At 38.8% G+C, this 21,843-nt stretch overlaps 3 protein-coding genes across 3 annotated transcripts; 1 reads left to right on the plus strand and 2 right to left on the minus strand.

The window, feature by feature from the left end:
• Positions 1 to 617: 617 nt before the first annotated feature.
• LOC140160441 (uncharacterized) lies at positions 618 to 1,031 on the minus strand. Its single transcript, XM_072183677.1, has one exon. The coding sequence runs from the start codon at positions 1,029 to 1,031 to the stop codon at positions 618 to 620; it is 414 nt and encodes a 137-aa protein (XP_072039778.1).
• On the minus strand, positions 883 to 19,103 carry LOC140160442 (high affinity cationic amino acid transporter 1-like). Its single transcript, XM_072183678.1, has 6 exons — positions 18,886 to 19,103; positions 6,966 to 7,474; positions 6,370 to 6,563; positions 3,388 to 4,197; positions 2,527 to 2,635; positions 883 to 1,303 (listed from the first exon to the last, which is right to left on the minus strand). Exons 1-6 carry the CDS (start codon positions 19,101 to 19,103, stop codon positions 1,050 to 1,052), a joined length of 2,094 nt encoding a protein of 697 aa, XP_072039779.1. The 3' UTR covers positions 883 to 1,049.
• On the plus strand, positions 11,322 to 16,291 carry LOC140160255 (integrase/recombinase xerD homolog). Its single transcript, XM_072183531.1, has 3 exons — positions 11,322 to 11,509; positions 11,837 to 12,171; positions 15,236 to 16,291. Exons 1-3 carry the CDS (start codon positions 11,322 to 11,324, stop codon positions 16,225 to 16,227), a joined length of 1,515 nt encoding a protein of 504 aa, XP_072039632.1. The 3' UTR covers positions 16,228 to 16,291.
• Positions 19,104 to 21,843: the final 2,740 nt, after the last annotated feature.

The raw sequence follows: 21,843 nt of genomic DNA on the forward strand, positions 1-21,843 counted from the left end.
CGCTTTACAAAAAAATAAAGAAGAAAAAAAACATACAAGAACAAACAACAAATCAAATATCAAATAAATGAGTCTTTAGATTAGACCGGAAGGTTGCCAGCGTTGGAGAGTGGCGGATATGGTGAGGGAGTTTGTTCCAAAGAAAAGGTTAAATATCACCAATTAGTGCTGGGCAGTGCGTGAAAATAAGAGAGGGACTTTTTTCCTGCATAAGGTGCTTAAAAATCACTGAAAAATACCAAGCTGTATAGTAAAAAAAAGTGCAAATTTCAGAGTAACATGCAGGAAAGGCATGTTTTCTACCATTATTTTACAGTTTTGATGAAAAGTTCCCCGAAATTCATCCACTGCACATCGATTTTGCCCCCCAACCAGTTGGCTAAAATCTGTTCACAAAAAGGAGGACGCACTGTAAAATTGTGGTCTTTCCTCTTCAGTGCTTTAAAACAAAGAAGTCTTAGGTCACCATATATGTTGAAATTTTGGTCATTTGGGGATTCATCCTTCTACTCTTAATTGAGAATAATGTCATTTCACTGTGAGAGTTCCTATGTGAAAATCGTGCTTGAAATCACCTATTTTTCCATTGAAACCTGTGTTATAGATAAGAGTGGTATTTAACCAAAAGGTCCTGCTACAAAGAAGGCTTTATCACCAGTTAGAGTGCATGTATGCGGTACAATGAGAAGTGTGTTGTCCTGGGCAGAGCGTAATCCACTTCTACTGGGAATGTAAGGCTGATGAATGAGTTCAGTGATGTAAGATGGAGATGTTGTTGAGTCCATGAAACATTTATAGACGATGGCTAACAGCTTGAAAAGGATGCGACTAGGTACCCGGGTTGGTAACCAGTGGAGTTCATGAAGAAGAGGTGTGGTATGATCATACTTTTTTGCCTTGCTGGGCAGCACGGGTCTGTAGACGTTGAAGTCTGTTTGAGTCTTTCGATGTAATATAATACCATAAAGCAGAGAGTTGGCATAATCAAGCCTCGATGTTATAATGGCTCGGACTGCATCGCATCTTGACATGTTGACAGGCAGCTTAGTCTACATTCCCACTGTGCCATAGCTACTTGTTGAATATGTTCTGCCATCCTTTGTCACTACCACTGCAACTGATTGAGTACGGGGGTGTTGGGGTTCAGTTTGGAGTAACCGTTCCGTAGGTACCGGGGGCTTCGTTACTACTTTGGGTTCAGGTGGTTCCGCGTCTTTTCGAATAGTCGTAATGCGAATGGATTCTTTTTGCTTTTTGCCCTCTTTGCTAAAATGTATACCGTATGAAAAGTAAAGCACCATGCCTGTAAATGAAGAATAGTAAAAATATTTTATTTGATTTCACCAAAAATATTTGAAATTTGGGCGAAAATTAGGCTTTTTCATGGGTTTTTTTAATTGATCATTTTTTGACCATTTTTCGTTTCAAAGTTGGTCAAAAAAACCCGCTTCCTATATATTTTTATCTAGTTTTTGAAAATTAATATTAAAAAAATTTGCCCAACAATTTTTGTCATGTTGACCGAAACATTTTGGGCCATAAAAAAGGTTTTTTGGAGGGAGGGGGGATTTTCTCCAAAAATGAACATCTTGTTGGGTTTTTTTTTGGGGGGGGGGGTCTCCAAAATGAGCATCTTGTCCCAAATTTGACCTCACAGATGAATTCATCAAGTCATTGCCATTCAAAAAATGTATAGGCCTACTTTTATATTCTCTAGAACAACAATTTAGCAGTTATGAGGCCCGCCGAAAGTTTCCATAATTCCAGGGTTAAGACCACCCTTAAGGGGGTACTACACCCCTGCCCAATTTTGTGCCTATTTTTGCATTTTTCTCAAAAATTAATAGCGTATTGAGGACAAGTAAGATATGTGTATTTTAGGGGCAAGGACTACAATTACTGCACTGGAAATTTTATTTCAGCACAGACAACAGTTGTGGAGTTACAGTCAAAAATGAGGGGAAACCAATATTTGATCAATAAATCAATAACTACTTGCTTTGAGTTGCTGAATTTTCAGTACAGTAGTTGTAGTCCTTGCCCCTATAATATACATATCTCACCTGTCACCAATGTGCTATAATTTTTAAGAAAAATGCAAAAACAGGCACAAAATTGGCCAGGGGTGTACTACCCCCTTAAGAGGAAGAATGTTGCTCTGATTATATTATGGGCGATTTAATTTGAAAATGGAGTAAAAATGCTCGAGAAAAACATTTTAAAAAGATGGTTTCGTTTATTGGCCTATATATCTAACCAAAGAAAGGGACCAACTTTATAATTTTTAATATATATATTTTTAATTTGAGGTATTAGTTACAAATTGATATGTTAATGCTGTACATGCTAGCCATAGGCTTCAACATAAAAAGTCCAGGTTTTGATATATTTTCTCAAAATATCAAGAGCTATCTTAAGAACCACTGAACCAATACTAGGCTTGTCTGTACTCATTTTTATGCATTTTTCATGCTGATTCCAAATATAGTCATGTAAACATGGGAAATGTACATTTGACCAACTTACCAATGGATGTCCACACAGTCATCTCTAGCCACGCCAATGGTTCGAATCTCACCATCAGGATAATGTTACACAACAAACTAACTAGTGGAAGTATGGGCATCAATGGCACCTATCAAAGCAATGGGGAAAAGTCGTATACTTTGCAAACTTGCTTAATTTATTGTTGTTAATGAGTTATGTACGTTTTACAAAAGTGTTGTTGTTTCAGCCCTCTTTACAACGGTACTCAAGAACCGCAGCACCTATAAAAGTATATCTGTGATATTTTAATTCTTCTACACGCTCGCTATGAATTGAGCAATGCAGTTTTTGCGAAAGCTCACTACCATTCATAAGATGCTGTGAACTACCAAATCACAACAGTTTAAAATAATTAATAGCCTTAAAGTTGTTCATTGTTATGCAAATGACAGTTCATGCTCCATAGCTTTTACACTGAGATTTAGGGGCTTGCTCTTTGTTATGCTGAAAGATTTCCCTATTTCACGTGCTCCCAGGCTGTTTCTACACAGGTGAATGAGCATGAAAAGAGTTTATCACATGACTATTTGGTGCGGACTAAATATCACATTAGTGTACTCAGGGAATGTAATGTCAAAGAAGCATGTAACTTCACACAGCTCGCTGCTTTGAAATACATTTTGGAGATGATCTCTATCGGAGTGGCTTATGAGAAAATTCCAACTTGAACTAAACTTATAGTAGTCTATATAATAGAGGTCCTGCGTATATTTTTGCCCACTTACTACTTCTGATCTTCCAATACAACTTTCAACATGTGCGAATCCCTTTACATCAAGCCACTAACATGATCAAAATTTAATTGATTACAATCGATTATTTAATAGGTGAAGTACCTACCTTAAATGGGATCCCTTCTGGATATTGCCTCAAAATCCAAAATGGCGCACAGCTTACCAACGCCAGGAGGATGGACGCCACAAGTACAAATATGGCAAAGCCATTGCCACTGGTAATTTCATCTATTTTATATGACAAAATAATAACTGCAACAAATGTACTCAAGATAGCAGTTACAAGACTGCAGAACACAACAGTAGTCGGATTATTATCAGCCCAACGCTTCAGTGCATTGTCACTTTGTGGTATAATTTTTTGAGGTTGAGGACTTTTCTTTGGTGATATGGGTGGTGATTTTAACAGAGGAGCTTTCTCGTCGTCGCGGGCGCTGTCATATTGCCTGCCATCATAACTATCTTCAAAACCGCGATTTTCTCCATTGAGTTCTGTTGTCGCAACATTTTGGCTAATTTCCTCATCATCTTCATCCTCATCATCTGCGTCATCACCATCATCATCGCCATCAATTCGTTGGTATCCGCGTTCCATAGCTGGTGGACTATATCGCAGAGTAACGCAAGCCATGGCAACAATGATGAATTCAACAAACGCTACCAATGACAAAAACTCAATTAGTGCCACAAAACTAACAAAGACGCTGAGTAGAATAGATAACACTGCACCAAACATTGTCGCATTTACTGGAGTATGTGAATATTCGCTTGTTTGAGCCAAAAAGGCCGGTAATAAACCATCTCTACCCATGACATAGATTGCACGAGCTAGGCAATATGCACAATTGATGACGCCACCGGTCATGCTGCAGAGAGCACCTATTGCGACGCATATTTCCATCCAAGTAGCCCCAACCTGGTGGAAAAGAGGAAGAATTAGAAAGCAGTTGTTTGACACTATTTTGGAATTGTGCTATCTACTGAAGATATGCAATTTAAATTGTGCAATCTACTGAAGATAGCATTGTGCACTCTATTGAAATTGTGCTATCTACTGAAGATAACAGTATGCAATATATTGAAATTGTGCTATCTACTGAAGATAACATTATGCAATATATTGAAATTGTGCTATCTACTGAAGATAGCATTATGCAATATATTGAAATTGTGCTATCTACTGAAGATAGCATTATGCAATATATTGAAATTGTGCTATCTACTGTAGATAGCATTATGCAATATAATGAAATTGTTCTATCTACTGAAGATAGCATTATGCAATATATTGGAATTGTGTTATCGGCTGCAGATAGCATTATGTAATATATTTGAATTGTGGTATTTACTGAAGATATCATTATACAATATATTGAAATTGTGCTATATTGAAATTGCACTATATTTAAATTTAGCTATCTACTGAAGATAGCATTATGCATTATTTTGAAATTGTGCTCTCTACTGAAGATAGCTTAAGCTAAGCAATATATTGAAATTGTCCTATCTGCTGAAGATAGCATTATGCACTTTATTGAAATGTGCTATCTACTAAAGATAACATTATGCAAGTGAAATTGTGATATCTACTGAAGATAGTATTGTCCAATATATTGAAATTGTGCTATCTACTGAAGAAAGCTTCTGGAATATATTGAAATTGTGCTATCTACTGAAGGTAGCATTATGCAATATATTGAAATTGTGCTATCTACTGAAAATAGCATTATGCACTATGTTGAAATTTAGCTATCTACTGAAGGTAGCATCATGCAATATGTTGACATTGTTCTATCTGCTAAAGATAGCATTATGCACTATATTGAAATTGTGCTATCTACTGAAGATAGCATTATGCAATATATTGAAATTGTGTTATCTACTGAAGATAACATTATGCACTATATTGAAATTGTGCTATCTACTGAAGATAACATTATGCAATATATTGAAATTGTGTTATCTACTGAAGATAGCATTATGCAATATATTGAAATTGTGCTATCTACTGAAGATAGCATTATGCAATATATTGAAATTGTGCTATCTACTGAAGATAGCATTATGCAATATATTGAAATTGTGCTATCTACTGAAGATAACATTATGCAATATATTGAAATTGTGCTATCTACTGAAGATAACATTATGCAATATATTGAAATTGTGTTATCTACTGAAGATAACATTATGCAATATTTTGAAATTGTGCTATCTATTGAAGATAACATTATGCAATATATTGAAATTGTGCTATCTACTGAAGATAACATGCAATATATTGAAATTGTGTTATCTACATAAGATAGCATTATGCAATATTTTGAAATTGTGTTATCTACTGAAGATAGCATTATGCAATATTTTGAAATTGTGCTATCTTTTGAAGATAACATTATGCAATATATTGAAATTGTGCTATCTACTGAAGATAACATGCAATATATTGAAATTGTGTTATCTACTGAAGATAGCATTATGCAATATTTTGAAATTGTGCTATCTACTGAAGATAGCATTATGCAATATATTGAAATTGTGTTATCTACTGAAGATAGCATTATGCACTATATTGAAATTGTGCTGTCTACTGAAGATAGCATTATGCAATATATTGAAATTGTGCTATCTACTAAAGATAGCATTATGCAATATATTGAAATTGTGTTATCTACTGAAGATAGCATTATGCACTATATTTAAATTTAGCTATCTACTGAAGGTAGCATTATGCATTATATTGAAATTGTGCTATCTACCGAAGATAGCATTATGCAATATATTGAAATTGTGTTATCTACTGAAGATAGCATTATGCAATATATTGAAATTGTGCTATCTACTGAAGATAGCATTTATGTACTTTATGCCAGATGATAAGGTGGGTTATCCTAGCTAGATCCATCTCACACACTGTGTTGAAGTAAAGGACAAATGTAGATAATGTTGTCTTACAACTCACTCGTTTCCAATATTTGAGTTTTCATCAATGCTGTGATTTTATAGGCCTATAGCAAATCAAATGACTCTATATGAAGGATGAAACAATGCCTCCATGTTTATTTTATTCCATTATATTCACACTTACTGCTTCGAAAGCAGAAACAAACGGTGAAGCAGGATTAATTTCTCCCCAATCCGCCAGTATAGTGATTGCAAACACACCACCAATGTAGGAGAATATTGCCACGGCAAAGGCAGCAATGATTGCAATGGGTAGACCCTTGTTCGGATCCTTGGCCTCCTCGGCACTAAATGCTATTGCTTCAAATCCACAATAACCTGATTGGAGAGGAAACACAGTACAATGCATATTAAGTCAACATGGCAAAGCAGGAGCCTCATAAACAACTTAATTGTTTCTGGAAGTGCTTTGAAATTAATCTCATCTACGATTTTTCAATCAATACTTAGACGAATTATAACAACAACAAAAAATTTTTAAGTAAAGGGCACAGACGGTACCGGCTTCCAGTAATAACCTGATTATAAAACTTAACCTTGCTCTATTAAATTAGGAATTCTTCTGCTGCGAAATTCATAATTATATACCAACAGTCTAGAAACCTTATCTTGATTGTGAGGCAACTAATGGAGTTCCAATATATTAATAGCCCCGCAGGGCATGTTTCCAATAAAACGCAATTCTTATGTGTGATATTATTCAAAATGTGTAATCAATACCTGTGAAACATGCGGCTGCTCCTTTCAGTACTCCTCCAAAACCCATTGGCAAATAACCACCATGTTGCGTCAGATGGTCATAATCCGCGTACACAAAAGCCACGACAATTACCAAAGACACCGTAACGATGTTCAGCAATACAAACACACCATTTGCTTTAGCCGATATCTCTGTCCCAATAGCCACTAGGACGCAGGCAAAGAGAGATATAACACCAGCAACAATGTCTGGATAGGGCGATATAAGAGGTGCATCCCATACTTGCCCACCCATCATGACTTCTACCGTGACATTCGACATACGACCACCTATTGCATCGTCAAAATAAGCGCTCCAACCGCGAGAGACGAAAGCGACGGACAATACCCTGACGATGACGGCATTCCAACCAATGGTGAAGCCGAGAAGTTCACCCATACTGACGTAGGCGTACAAGTATGAAGCTCCTGTCTCAGGAAGCCTGGTAGCACATTCGAGGTAGCATAGAGCAGCTAAAAAGCAACGAATCCTGTTAATGGGAAAATATATTGACGGTTAAAAATAAGTGATAAGAATGGACTCACTCTGTTCTTAACTGCAATTAATTTAGTCTATTTGTACGGTTTGCTGGTGCTTCATCATAACAAAACTGCTTTTTGTATTTTTTTAATCATCGTGGACGTCACAAAAAATGAGTATAAATTTGTGTAAAACCGGTCAACGCCCCCGGTTTACAGCAGAAAACATGCAGGGGTTTGGCAAGTACAGGGCCCCTGTTTGTCGACAAAAGACTAGGGGGTGTATGGGGTGGGTTGTGTGTTATGGCGCATGTGTTCGACGGGATGCGGGAGTGTGTGGGGTGCGTTTGCCAGAATATAAAAAAGGCATTTCCACTATGCATGATATATTGCAAAGTGTGGTCAAACTACATTGCTATAGGTTTGTGCAATATTCTTATTCATTATTGTGCATAAGTGTCCCTATAGTACAGCTGCTAAGCTGCAAAAACTGGGAACCATTGTGCATTTGCTATTCGAAGCATGAGAATGTCCACACAAGTTGGAGATCCAATGTTGATTTTGATATGTTGGAGATCCAATGTTGATTTTGATATGTGGAGTCATTTTGCAATTGACACCTGTTGACCGCTCGAGGTCACGGAAAGTCATAAGCCATACAAAAATTGAAAATGCTCCGATCTTGCTAAAAGAGATACCAAATTACTCATCTGATCACAAGGATTAAAATCGTTTGGGAGTTATAGTACAAAAACTTCAACATAGGGCCTGCACTTTGGCTCGACATTTGAAAGGGGTGTGAATTCATTTTTGGATACGCCCCTATTATAATTAGGTAATATTCGAACACATTCCCTATATGTATATACATGTACCACATGTAGTAAATCTGTCTGCTTTATCTGTATTGTGCCTTTCTTAAGCACATAAGCCTTGTTCACACAGTCGGACTTAAACCACTTAATACCGGACTTAAATTACGTCGGTAATAGTATCGGGTATAAGTGGCAGTGTGAATGAGCGTCGGATATAACTATATCCGACGTAATGTGGTTTAAATCCGACAATTTAAATCCGAAGATGACCAGGGTTAAGAGCTGTTAAGACCGATCGAAACGTTACGATCGGTAATAGTAATTACGTGTGAACACTGAACAGCGCTTTTAGGCTGTCGGATATAACTGTGACCTTTCACCTTTCTGCGTGATTCAGCGTGAAGAACACTTCCGGGTTAAATTAAATCACTCGCGCAACTGATTTGAAGCAGAGTATAAATAGTGTGACCAGTGAGAGATAAAACAAAATCATCATGGATGCAGGTGCGAATATCAAACGCAATAGAGGAATGAACTGGCAAGAGAAGGAGACATTAGCTCTGCTGACCATTTCCGGTTAGTTATGACCGGTAATAGCTCGGATATAAACACGTCGGACATAGAGCTATTGCCGACTCGTCGTGTTCACACAGTCGGACTATTACCGGACTTAAATTACGTCGGTAATAGTATCGGATATAGTAATAAGTGGCAGTGTGAATGAGCGTCGGATATAAAAAAAATTACTATATCCGACGTAATGTGCTTTAAATCCGACAATTTAAGGCTGAAGATGACCAGAGTTAAGAGCTGTTAAGACCGATCGAAACGTTACGTCCGGTAATAGTAATTACGTGTGGACACGCAGCACTATTGGGCTGTCGGATATAATTGTGAGTAGGCCTATATCACGCGCGGAAAATTTTAAGCAGAGTAATTTATGGCTGCAGCTGCAAATATTAATATAAACTAGCGGGATGCAGGCCTTGCCGTTTAGATTTTAAAGGCGAGTGGTTAATCACTCGCTAGCATGATTGTAGGCGAGTGGTCGAATTTTCACAAATATCACTTATTTAGGAAATAATCAAGTAGAGTTTCTGTCTTGACACGGTATTTATGTACATTTATGTTGAAATGCGCGCGAAGCGCGCTAACATCGATTAAATACTGAAATGGCTGATTCAGTGGCTGATTTTGGGAGATTCGCAGCGAGTGATATTTAGTGTCTATGGCGAGTGGAAAATCGCTCACTAAAAATCGAGTTTGGGCGAGCGGCGGCGAGCGAGAGCGATCGCTCGCCTCAAACGGCAAGGCCTGGGGATACGATTATTTTTTTCGGACATCACCGTTAGATGAGTAAATGGGAGCGTTCACTATAACAGGAAGAATTACTGAACAGGTAGAATCATTGAAAATGAACATTAAAATCTGTTCTTTCTTACATTTCCCTTTTAGCTTCTTTTTTTATTTGCTGCTTGTGATTTCCCGTTTCCATAGAGGGGTCAATTGGAATGACAAGGAAACATTGGCTATACTCAAAATTTGGAGAGACACGGAAAGTATTTCTGGGATAAAAAAAAAAAAGCTTTGGGAGGAGATAGCCACGCTATTACATGACAAGGGGGGGTCCCGATACGGTCGGGGAGCAGATACCTGTAGTGATAAAGGCACTGAAAACTCTCCATCGCACCCTCCATGATCGGGTGAAAAATTCAGGCGCAGGAGCAATTGACCATCCTTATTGGGATAACCTACACGAGTTTCGGGGGGGGGGGGGGGGGTGGGGGGGTAGCAAATGTTAACCCCAGAGGGTTCAGTGGGGGGGGGCAGTATGGCCCTGGATGTAGATGGAGATGAAATTTATTAAGCCATAAGCATGATAACAGAAAGGCATGCAATTGCATTTTATAAGATGATTAGGGGGTCCCAAATATATACGGAAAGAAAAATAGGGGTGTCATAACATATTTTGATGACCAAAATGTAGGGAGTCACAACACAGCATGACTACAGATAGTGTGTTTATTTTATTCAAAAAGACTGATGCCTGTTTTTTTTTTGGGGGTGTAAACGGTGGGGGGGGGGGGGGGCATAAAATATTTGCTGCCGAAATAGGGGAGGTCGCAATTTTATTGAAGACGACTTTTTGTAAATTTGGGACAAAAAAAGAAAAAAATAGCATGATGATGGGAGTCAGTGTAATTTTTTTTTATTTTTGTCATTTTTCAAAGATGTCCACCATAGTAGGGCCTACATGTATAAAATGCGATATAGAGCTAAGTCTACTGTAAAATGGGACTACTTGTCAAACTAAAATAATAATAATAATAATAATAATAATAATAATAATAATAATAATAATAATAATAGAACCTACATAAATACAAAATTGGTCTTAATTTTGGAACTTTTGAATTTGCATTTTTCTTACATGACATACCTACCGATGCTCATGTAGAAAGAAGAGATTTATGACCGGTAATAGGCTTTAACGGACATAACACGTCGGCATACGCTGGCGAAGTTACGTCATTTATCGGATTAATTACCATAGCAATAGGTGAAAACAATTTTGAACATTTCGCGCTGTACTACAAGCAGGTTTGACTCATCACCTGTATGTCTGCAATCAGAGATTGAATACAATACCGGTCTTTTCAAAGATACTAATCTTACAGGTGCAACTAATCAGCATGATTCACCTATTGCTATGGTAGTTAATCCGATTATTACGTAACTTCGCCAGCGTATAGCGCTATTGCCGACAAATGTGGACGCACTAAGGGATTAGCGGAAATATTTAATTCGATCGGACATAAGCCTAGATAAAATATTACCGGTAATAAGTGAAATTTCTTTTCGTTTGCGTACGAAAGGTCGTTGTACCGTTTACCGGTACACAATAGGCGATTACATAATCACCCATACCACCACAATTGGGGTTCGCTTTTGATAGCTCACTCTCAGTCAAGCAAGCATCCGTGCAACACCTAATTTTCTTCTTTCAACCCAGTGTCTACCACGTATATTTTTGGTTTCAACTATGCAAGACGGCGAGCCAAACCCACCGGCTGCCCCACCCAACAGCCACGCTGAGGTACTTGCGGCTATTAACTCATTAAAGGACAGCCTCGAAAGCCGCGTGGAAAAGGAATGCAAAAGACAGCGGCTCACTGAGGTCCCTGCGTTCAAGAGATTAGGAAACGAGCAACAGTTCAGGCATACTGAAAAGTATTGACACACATCCAATCCGCACAGAGCAACCTCGAGACACTCGACGTGGATGAGGCAAAGACCAACTTGCAAGACGCCATTAACGAAATAAAAGAGCGTCAGAAGTTAATCAAACTCGCCGATCGTTCCGAGCTGGGTTGGGGAGTAGTTAAAGAATATGTCACGGACAACCTTGCCTCGGACCCAGAGGACGCCAGGAAGATCAAAAAGGTGAGATACAATTATTTCGTTCCAATTGTCAAAGTTTCAGATACGTCTTTCTCATGTTTTAAATAATGAAAGCATTCGTATTTCTCATGCTAATTTTTGCATTGATTTTTTCAGGCCGAGAAGGCAGCCGCGGCCAAGAAACCAGCAACCAAAAAACGTGGTAGCAACGCCGCATATTCAAGGCCAGGGACTTTTGCGCCATATATCAGACCCGCAACGAGTTCTTTTGCTTCTACTGCTAGGCAGTCTCCATTTTTTCGTCCCTACCGAAGCTTCAACGACTCCCGGACCTGTTTCCAGTGCGGGCTACAAGGCCACGTCAGATCGTCCTGCCCCGCCCTTCGATCCATCATTCAGCGGCAGCAGTCAGGACCACCAAGCACAGCCGCAAAATACTAGAGATTGGGAGTATCAGCAAGGGGATGTTAAACCACCGGAAGGAGTACAAGGTAGATTGATAAACCATTACTTGTATTGGAAAGATAATTTGAAAGCAAGTGAATTTGTGCTTGATGTTATAAGTTCGGGATATAAAATACCATTCATTGTTACGCCGCCACCGTTTTATGCAAAGAACAATAGGTCAAGCTTGGATCACCCCAATTTGTCATTTCCGCTATATCGGAACTGTTGTGCAAGCGCTGTATTATTGAAATAGATTCACCCCCTATTGTTGCAACCCTTTGACAGTGGCCAAGAGCAAAAAGTTAAGGTTGGTACTCGATCTGCGTCACCCAAATAAGTTCGTGTTCAAAACAAAGTTTAAATACGAGGACTTAAAATACATTTCGCAGGTCCTCGATTTTGATCAATTTTATGCGAGTTTTGATCTAGAATCTGGTTACCACCATGTCGACATATTCCCTCCCCACCAAAAGTATTTGGGATTTGCTTGGCGCTTTGATGCTAACGCAAAGGTTAGATTTTTTGTGTTTAGAGTCCTCCCATTCGGCCTCACAAGCGCCTGTTATTTGTTTTCGAAGCTAACAAGACCGCTTGTATATCATTGGCGCTCACAAGGTATCACATCTTTTATGTACATAGATGACGGATTGATTGTATCTCGCGATTTAGAATCAGCGTTGCGTAACTCCGCTTTTGTAAAAGAATGCGTGACCAAAAGTGGTTTTGTTCCCAGTAAAACAAAGTGTTTATGGCAACCTCAACTCAGTATACAATTTCTCGGCCTTGTTATTGATTCCCGTTCATTAACCTTTACGGTGCCCGCGACCAAAACAGCAAAATTATTTCAATCTATTGAGGATATTTTAGTCTCTCACGCTCGTGCAGAACCGATTCAAATTAAAGCGCTCGCTGCAGTCGCTGGTCAAATAATATCCATGTCCCTTGCCCTTGGATCAGTCACGCGCCTCTTGACACGTGCCATGTATAGATGTATTGAGGCGAGGTCATCGTGGAGAGATTCTTTTGTTATTCCCGATTCCGTAACTGGTGAATTACAATTTTGGCAGTCTAATCTCAATGCTTTTAATGGTTTTGCTATTAAGCATCAACATACACCCACTCGCACCGTATATTCGGACGCAAGCGACTCTGGCTATGGTGGTTATGTTGTTGGGTCTTCCCATTTGCATATCAATGGCTCATGGTCTGCGGACGAGAAATTACGTAGCTCTACGTGGCGCGAGTTAGCAGCCGTATTCAAAATGCTTACTGAACTGTGTGAGGAGTTAGCACATGAAAAGGTCCGCTGGTACACAGATAACACCAACGTCCCTCGTATCCTTGAGCATGGTAGCATGAAACCTCATTTGCATGACTTGGCATTGTCTATTTTTTCATTGTCAATGAAGCACAACATCGTGCTATTGCCAGAATGGGTTCCTCGCGATATGAATACCATTGCTGATAAGATCAGCCGAGTTTCAGATTTTGACGATTGGGCCATTCATCAATCAGATTTTGATTACATTGATACTATTTGGGGCCCCATACTTTTGACCGTTTTGCCTCTCCCGACACCTTCAAGATTCGGAAGTTCAATTCAAGATTTTGGTGCCGCGGCTCATTGGGCGTAGACGCTTTTTGTCATAGTTGGTCGGGTGAGAACAATTATTTGTGCCCACCAGTTTCACTCATAGTGCACTCTTTGAGGCATTTACGAAAAAGTAAAGGTCACGGTACACTCATTATTCCTAGGTGGCCTTCGGCATACTTTTGGCCATCCATATGCCCTGATGGTACCCATTTTGACACATCAATCCACGATTGGCGATTGTTGAATATTTCATTCATCCCACCACGCATCACGCCCAATTCCATTTTCGGTAGCGCGCCCAATTTCATGACGCTAGCTTTGAGAATTGATCATAGATGCTTACCTAGGAAGATAAACAGAGGGTTTTGTGCCTCTGACCTTGGCTATTGCCAGGCTTGTGTTTAGATAATCACGAGGTCAAAGTACCCATTTAGACCTAAGCCTATTTGGGGCACCAGCTTGGGTATTTGCTTACTCGAGCAGTAATTTCGTATGCATTGAGGAACTTTGTTTTCACTGCCATATTGAGGCAGATATATGTATTATAGGCGCTTGCCACCATATATATTTGACGTTTTTTGGATGAATTTAGCCAGTTTGAGGCAAGATACTAAAAGGCTTTTCGTCACGAGTGACTGATTATTTGATATCAGCTCTACTATCGTTTCTATTGCGCATGAGTTCACTCTCGTATCAGTAGCAACATTGCCCTTTCTTTTGCGTTTCTCTACGGCATGGTTTGCGCGCTCGACGCCGTTACCAATTGTTCACCAATAAGATTTTTTCGTGTCCTTGTCTATTTCATTGTTTTATTTCTTGAGGTAGTAATAGAAAAGAAATAAATTTTCTGACGTAAGAATGGAGGAAGAAAGTGAAATTTCTTTTCGTTTGCGTACGAAAGGTCGTTGTACCGTTTACCGGTACACAATAGGCGATTACATAATCACCCATACCACCACAATTGGGGTTCGCTTTTGATAGCTCACTCTCAGTCAAGCAAGCATCCGTGCAACACCTAATTTCCCGCCCAAACCCACCCAAAATTTGTTTTTCGTTTGTCATATTACTTTTTGTTTTTTCCTTTGAATTGTTCATACATATTCGGTCCAGGGGAGTGCACCTCCGTTGAGCGTCCTGGATGCACTCACGTTTCCTCCCCCGGGGGTTTTTCGTGGCCACTGAGCGCCAACGCCGCGTCGTTGGCCCGTCGCTCAACACCGAATCTGCACTTTTTAAGCCATAGAGCTGTTTTAACTTATAGGCCTACCTCACATTCAGTTTAATATTCATAGAATCCATTGTCACTTGTTATATATAATTGGTCAGCCATCGTAAGAGCATCTTTAACCTCTTAAAGTGATCAAAAATTTAATAATAACTCAATCAATTTGTGATTGTTCTACAGTTTAATCCTTTGTACATGTTATTGTATGCATGTTTTGAATGCCTACAAGACGCTATTAGCGTCATTGTTATGAACCCATTGGTGTCTGTTCTTTATTTTTGCTTTGCAGGTGCTTGGAAATGTTTAACATCTTCGCTTCAAGACCCTACTTTAAAACATCTCGCCAGCGTCAATCTTCCAGCCCTTCTCATGTCAGCAAAGGCTACATCTACCACAAAGAAATACTTAGCCTCGTGGAAAAAATGGGAGGCCTGGGCTTCATCAAATCGTGAAGTTTCCACATTTCCCGTTAGCCCTTTTCATTTTTCCCTTTATATTTCACACCTCGCTGCCACAGGTCCAAAATCTATCGCGGTATCCGCGGCAGCAGCCGTCAGTTGGGCGCACGGTCTAGCCGGTATTCCTTCACCAACGTCTAACTCTATGGTGAAAACTGCTTTGCAAGGTTTTAAGCGCTTAAGATCAACTCCAACCGTTCGTAAGGAGCCCATCACTTCAGACACGTTGGTCAAGTTATTTAGCTCGCACGGTCATTCCAACGCAAACTTGGCCGACCTCCGTGTCTTATTCACATGCTTCGTAAGTTATGCCGGCTTTCTGCGTTTCGACGACTTGAGTCTGATCACAAGAAGAGACTGTACTGTTTCAACTGATCGTATGACTATACACCTAGCAAAATCAAAGTCGGATCAATATAGGGATGGAGCAGACGTGGTAATCGCCAGGACTTCAAAGCCGACATGCCCAGTGGTAGTCGCGGAGCGGTACTTCAAAGCGTTAGGCGATCCCCCAGATTCACCTTTGCCTGTCTTACGTAGGCTAGTCAGTACACGTTCGGGTCTCATTCCTTCTTCCAGTTCATTGAGTTATACGCGCACTCGTGAGATCGTTTTAGATGCACTCAGTCCCCTAGTTCCGGACATTACGTTATATGGCCTTCATAGCCTTAGGTCCGGGGGAGCATCAGCTGCTTGTAATGCTCACGTCCCATCCTTTCTGATCTCAAAACATGGACGATGGAAGACCGAAAAGGCCAGAAATGCCTATCTTAAACTCGATTCATCCACCACCTTGCTGGCTTCAAAGTCCCTCGGGATTTGAGCGATCTGAGACTTTATTAAGTATTTTACCCATATTCAATGTCAACCTACGTTGGAAATCTATAATCGCGATCATGAATATGTTATGCAAATATGAAATGAATGACTGAATATTACGAAAATATGAGAAGAAAAATATGAGAAGAAAAAGATATATTATGATGAATAAATGAACTACGGCATGGTTTGCGCGCTCGACGCCGTTACCAATTGTTCACCAATAAGATTTTTTCGTGTCCTTGTCTATTTCATTGTTTTATTTCTTGAGGTAGTAATAGAAAAGAAATACATTTTCTGACGTAAGAATGGAGGAAGAAAGTGCATGTGTGAACACAGCTATAGTTAAACACGATTTCATCAAACATTATAACAATAGCTCTTTTACAGTGTGCAATCATCCCGGGCAATAATTGGGCAATAATCGAGGATGTGCGTGAAATTATTGATTAGCTCCATACAAAGGATTTGAACCGGTGTCCTTCACCACCGTAATCATGACGCAATGCAGTGCATTCAATCAAACGTTGTCGTCAACCTATTTGATCCTATAGTGCATTTGTTATGTGTGTGAGACGAGCTGTCGCGGTAGATTGCAATAGCTTGTAATCATGCTTTTCTTGAATGAATTTGAGTACCATATTTACGGTATGAACGTCATAATTTGTATTATATCGTGAATTCCAAACAATGAAATTTATTTGATATCAGAAAGACATTCTTCGTATTCAGAATGCAATTCGATATGTCTGATGTGCTCTGTGCTTCTTTTCTTGTTTTATATTTTTTTCTTTTTTTTTCTTTGATTTATATTGCCAGGGTAAGGAGAGTAGGGAACTAAAGGCCCATTCAGTGATTTTTTGATTTTTTTTTCATCCCGACGATCGTAAAAGTCATCAAAATTCAGATTTTGGATACTAGACTGCGGAACTCAGTCTTCAATGATAGTCAGTAATTTTTATATTTTGGACATTATTATGACTATCATTAATTGAGGACTGAGTTCTTATGATCCGAGGAGCAGTTTCAGATAATTGCCTGGGATTATTGGGGCAGAGGTTATATTTTGAATTCTTTCATGACCACTGAAGCATAGTCGAACCTGTCAAGGACACTCGGCGTGAATTGAAAGACCACGCCACAAAAGAATGTCAAAGGTCATAAAAGGCCTATGGCTGATTTTGTACCTTTCGTCATTGTCATAGATGTGCTAACATAGCTTGCTAGTGTAGTGGTTCAGCCGAAAGCCGTGTGTCTAAGACAAAAAAAATAATGCATTTACGTGAGTCTGTAATTTATATACCGGTACTGACAGTATATAAATTAGCTACATGTATTTGAATGGGGCTTCAACTTCGTCAATACTGTCGTTTTCCTGTTTTGTTTTTTTGCCATTTGTTTTTCATTAAAAAATTTATACACGTAACAATTTGATTTTTTTTTCACTTTCGCTGGGATCACTGAATGGGACTTTGTAGCGCGGATTATTCAAAACTTGTTTTTACCTACTGCTATATAGTATTAATCCGATTATTACATAACTTTGCCAGCGTATTCAAGACATATGTTATGTAAGGGATAAACTGTACATGGGTATAGGGTATAGAGGCCCTGCATGCTTTTATCGATTGGCTCCAAACAAAGGATTTGAACCGGTGTCCTTCACCGTAATCACGGCGCAGTCCATTCAATCAAATGTCGTCAGTGTGCGAGACGAACGATGTATAAATCTGGAGGTCACATCATCACTTATCATGCTTATTGTAAAAAGTTTGTCCAATGCATATACTGTGTGTATTGTTCCCGGGTATTGTCATGCAGTCAAGCAAACAGGTATTATATTTTGAAAAGGCCGCTATAGTATATTCACAGGGGTGTCTTGAATGGCCAATCATATGGGACATAATCAAATTGCAGTGACTGCTTCCTTTGTTACCACATGTCAGTCATCTTGTGATTATTGGACCATGTAAACCTGCAAAAAACGAGCCAAAGTGCAGGCCCTATGTTTTTCGGTAAAATATCACTTTTTTGGTTGTACACGGTCAAACATTTCAAGCGGTCACCAAGGGTCAAATCCAAAATGGTTCCACATATCAAAATCAACATTGGACCTTGTTCCTCATGTATGGAAATTCTCATGATTACAAAAGTGCACAAGAAGCAACGTGGTGCATTAGAAAGCCTAGAATATTCCTTTTTGTTTTCAATCATAAGGCCATCTTTACCATCTTTACTCTACTAAATTACCGAAGAGAATTAACCCAGCCAACGCACTACGTTTTCACGACGTTCGCTGACATTGTACTTTGGTTGTAATAAGGTAACGTCGCACAGTGACGTATTAACAACGTCATTTTAACGTACATGTACATGATTTAAAAAAAACCCTTTTGAAACATTCGGCAATGACGTTGTATTTGTCTTAAACACGTCCGAAGTTAACTTTCTGCAATTCATACGTTGTTACAAAGTCCCTTAATAGGGACGTTTGAATAATACGTTCACAACTTGACGTCGAAACAACGTCAGTAAGACGTTATATCAACGTCCGGAATAACGTTGTCACAACACGAGTACGAGTTCACAAATCCACGTAGCCTATTTACAACGTAGTATGACTTTTCGTAACAACGTTCAATTGTTGGCTGGGAATGTACACTTACCAGCGATCGCAAATGATATTGTGGCAGCTGGTCCAGCCATTTCTCCGGCTACCTCTCCGGTCAAAACATAGACACCACTGCCCAGCATGCATCCAATACCGACGAAGCTCAGATCTGCCGTCGTCAGACATCTTTCTAGAGGGGTGGACTTAAGATCGGCAACAACAAATTTCTTGCGCGTAACAGCTTTTGCGATTTTCCCGCACCACCCCATGCTTTTTTAATTCGGTTAAATTGCTTTTGACGTATCTAATTTTTACAAACGTTACCAGTTTGAAATGACAAGGGTCGCTGGTAAAGAAAAAAGTGGAATGCAGTTGCGTATTGTGTCAGCATCTGCTGGCTCTCAGGACTACGACTGGACCGGCTGGGCGATACTGCGCATTCGCTCTTTTGATAAAAGCACTTTGATATGAAACGCAGCGATAATTCAAGTAATATCTTTACGTTAAAAAGTTGTAACCTTTGACCGTAAAACACGATAGCCAATAATTGTGTCATTGTTGAAGAAGATCCATATAGGCCTATACTTAATAGGCCCCTATGTCCTACTTTCACAAAAATTAACGATTTTAATTATTTATTTATTTTTATTTTTGGCAGTCAACCATTTTGGTGATATTTGTTGCAATAATATTTCAGCCATCACGGGTCGTAGTTTATTCTAGTGATGTTTAATATTATATGTACCGTATTATATGTCTATGTCTATGTTATTCGAGGAAAAACTTTAACCCATCGTTCTGTTTTTATAATAGTCACTGGGGGGGGATTTAAAATGAGAATTCTTTCAAACCGATGAGAATTGGCCAAGGCTATGAAAATTGAAAAAATTCTCATTTCTATGAAACTTTCTCATCCAAATGAATGAGAAATACTAATTAACGTGTCAACAACCTGTCACATTGTTTTAAAATGAGAAAATTTAACATGATAACATAATGTAACAGGTTGTTGACACGTTAATTAGTATTTCTCATTCATTTGGACGAGAAAAAGTTTCATAGAAATGAGGAAATATTCCTTTCTTATAGTTTTGTCCAATTCTCATCGGTTTGAAAGAATTCTCATTTTAAATTTCCACTGAGTATCAATACAGCAGTTATCTAAGTGAGTGCTCCTTGAAACTCTGCCAAATATGGTTTGCAGACAATGAACTGATGCCCGAGGCACATGATAAATCATGTTTGCTTATTTTTGCAACAATTCTTGCGAAGTAATATAGAACGAAATAAAGAAGTGAAGAATGATCACCATTATGTACCTCTCTCCCCGCTTCTCACATCGAGCGCAGACCCAGGACGGTGACCTAACGGTGAGGGTATTCAATTCATGCATGGTCACATTGTTGTGGGTTCGAACCCCATTAGGGCCACATATGTTGTGTCCTTGGACAAGGCATTTGATCTCGCTGGTCACACTCCACCCAGGTGGAAAACGGGGAACTGATAAAAAAAAATTTAAAAAAGCGGGTTCATACCAGCGCCGCCCATTATAAACCATGAAGCAAACGTGGGATAAGTTATTTCTGTTAAACTTTAAAGGTGTGGCAAAAATATTCAGACATATCTCATTATTGCACAATAATTAGTATTAAATTGAAGACCAATAACTGACCATGCATGTAGTATATGTTCCATTTTACTATAGCCGGTATACACCAGTTAATTATTATCTGATGTAGGAGCCATGTTATCTCGTACTCTATCTACAAACAGCCTGGTTTATTCCCAGGGATCTACATAGCCAGAAGTCTATTCCGTGGATTTTTGAATAGGCCAGTTTTTCTAATCCTGCACATTGTGACACCCCATTGAACCCATGTGACCTCAAAGAATGAAGTTACAAGCATCTGATTAGACGAAGGTCCAGTTTTAAAAGTGACAAATTGGCCTATTCAAGAAATTTCAAGGCCTAGACTTCTGGTTTAAGAGTGATGGATAGCTAATCTATGTGGGCCATTTTTATTTAAATTTAAAACAAAAGTAACAAAGGAATACTGACACAAAAGAATTGAAAAATAAAATAAAAGTTGTGAAAAGTACAGAGAAGAACAAACTGAAATATAAACTTACTGCTTTACTAAAAAAAGCTTGACTGATGAAACCATTCCACTGCTGGAATCTTTTCGCCTTGTTTAGGACCAGTTTGTCACTTTTAAAACGGGACCCTCGTCTAATGAAATGCTTGTATTAAACTTCTCGAGGTCACATTGGATTCAATGGGGTGTCTTAATGTACAGGATTAGATTAAAATTAAATTAAATTTACCCAAATATGATTTAGTTTTAAAATTACGATTATTTTCCAAGTGTAAGGATACTTTTTAGCGCAGTGTAATTATTGTACAGGCTGTAGCCTCTATCATCTATATTAAATCGGTCTTCCAAATTCCTCATTTGAACTAAAATAAAATATCGTTGCATATAAATTAGAACACAAGACATTGAACCCTAGCTGCATTTACTATTATAGTATAGTACCAGATAAGACTTATCTCAGTGAAAGTTTTCCAGCCTAAGATAAGCAACGAACAAACAAAGCTACTAAAGGTTAATGCAGACAAGTTATCGTAATTTTGTGCGAGATATAATATGATATAATATGAAAATGCCCGCATGCCTAATAGCCGTGACATTGGTTAACACATATGACGTTGCAATTATCACCACTTCTCACATCGAATGCTAATTGATAACTCAGCTAAACCTTTGACCTGAAAGAGAGCAAGATATACATTGATTGCCATTGAGAAGGTTAATGACTCTTTTTAATCCGCCATTTTGGTAATAATTATGTCGTTGGAATACGTCTTGAAATAAAAACATAAGTAATTGCTGCTGTTTTTATGAGTTGGTTATATTTAAGACAACTCGTTTCAGTCGCCATTGGAACATTGGATAGATTGAGTAGAAATAAGTTGTCGAAGGACTCAACAAACTATCAAAAGCAAAA

This window comes from Amphiura filiformis, chromosome 9 (genome assembly GCF_039555335.1).
Source record: "Amphiura filiformis chromosome 9, Afil_fr2py, whole genome shotgun sequence".
NCBI lineage: Eukaryota > Metazoa > Echinodermata > Ophiuroidea > Amphilepidida > Amphiuridae > Amphiura > Amphiura filiformis.

Excerpts from the sequence above, each read along its gene's own strand:
- LOC140160255 (XM_072183531.1), top strand. The coding sequence starts at position 11,322 with ATGCAAGACGGCGAGCCAAACCCACCGGCTGCCCCACCCAACAGCCAC. Across the intron at positions 11,510-11,836 it reads CAGTTCAGGCATACTGAAAA|GCCGAGAAGGCAGCCGCGGC; the intron begins GTATTGACACAC and ends TGATTTTTTCAG. Across the intron at positions 12,172-15,235 it reads ACCACCGGAAGGAGTACAAG|GTGCTTGGAAATGTTTAACA; the intron begins GTAGATTGATAA and ends TTTGCTTTGCAG.
- LOC140160441 (XM_072183677.1), bottom strand. The coding sequence starts at position 1,031 with ATGTCAAGATGCGATGCAGTCCGAGCCATTATAACATCGAGGCTTGAT.
- LOC140160442 (XM_072183678.1), bottom strand. The coding sequence starts at position 19,103 with ATGGGGTGGTGCGGGAAAATCGCAAAAGCTGTTACGCGCAAGAAATTT. Across the intron at positions 7,475-18,885 it reads TCATTTGCGATCGCTGGTAA|GATTCGTTGCTTTTTAGCTG; the intron begins GTGTACATTCCC and ends TCCCATTAACAG. Across the intron at positions 2,636-3,387 it reads CAGAAGGGATCCCATTTAAG|GTGCCATTGATGCCCATACT; the intron begins GTAGGTACTTCA and ends TTGCTTTGATAG.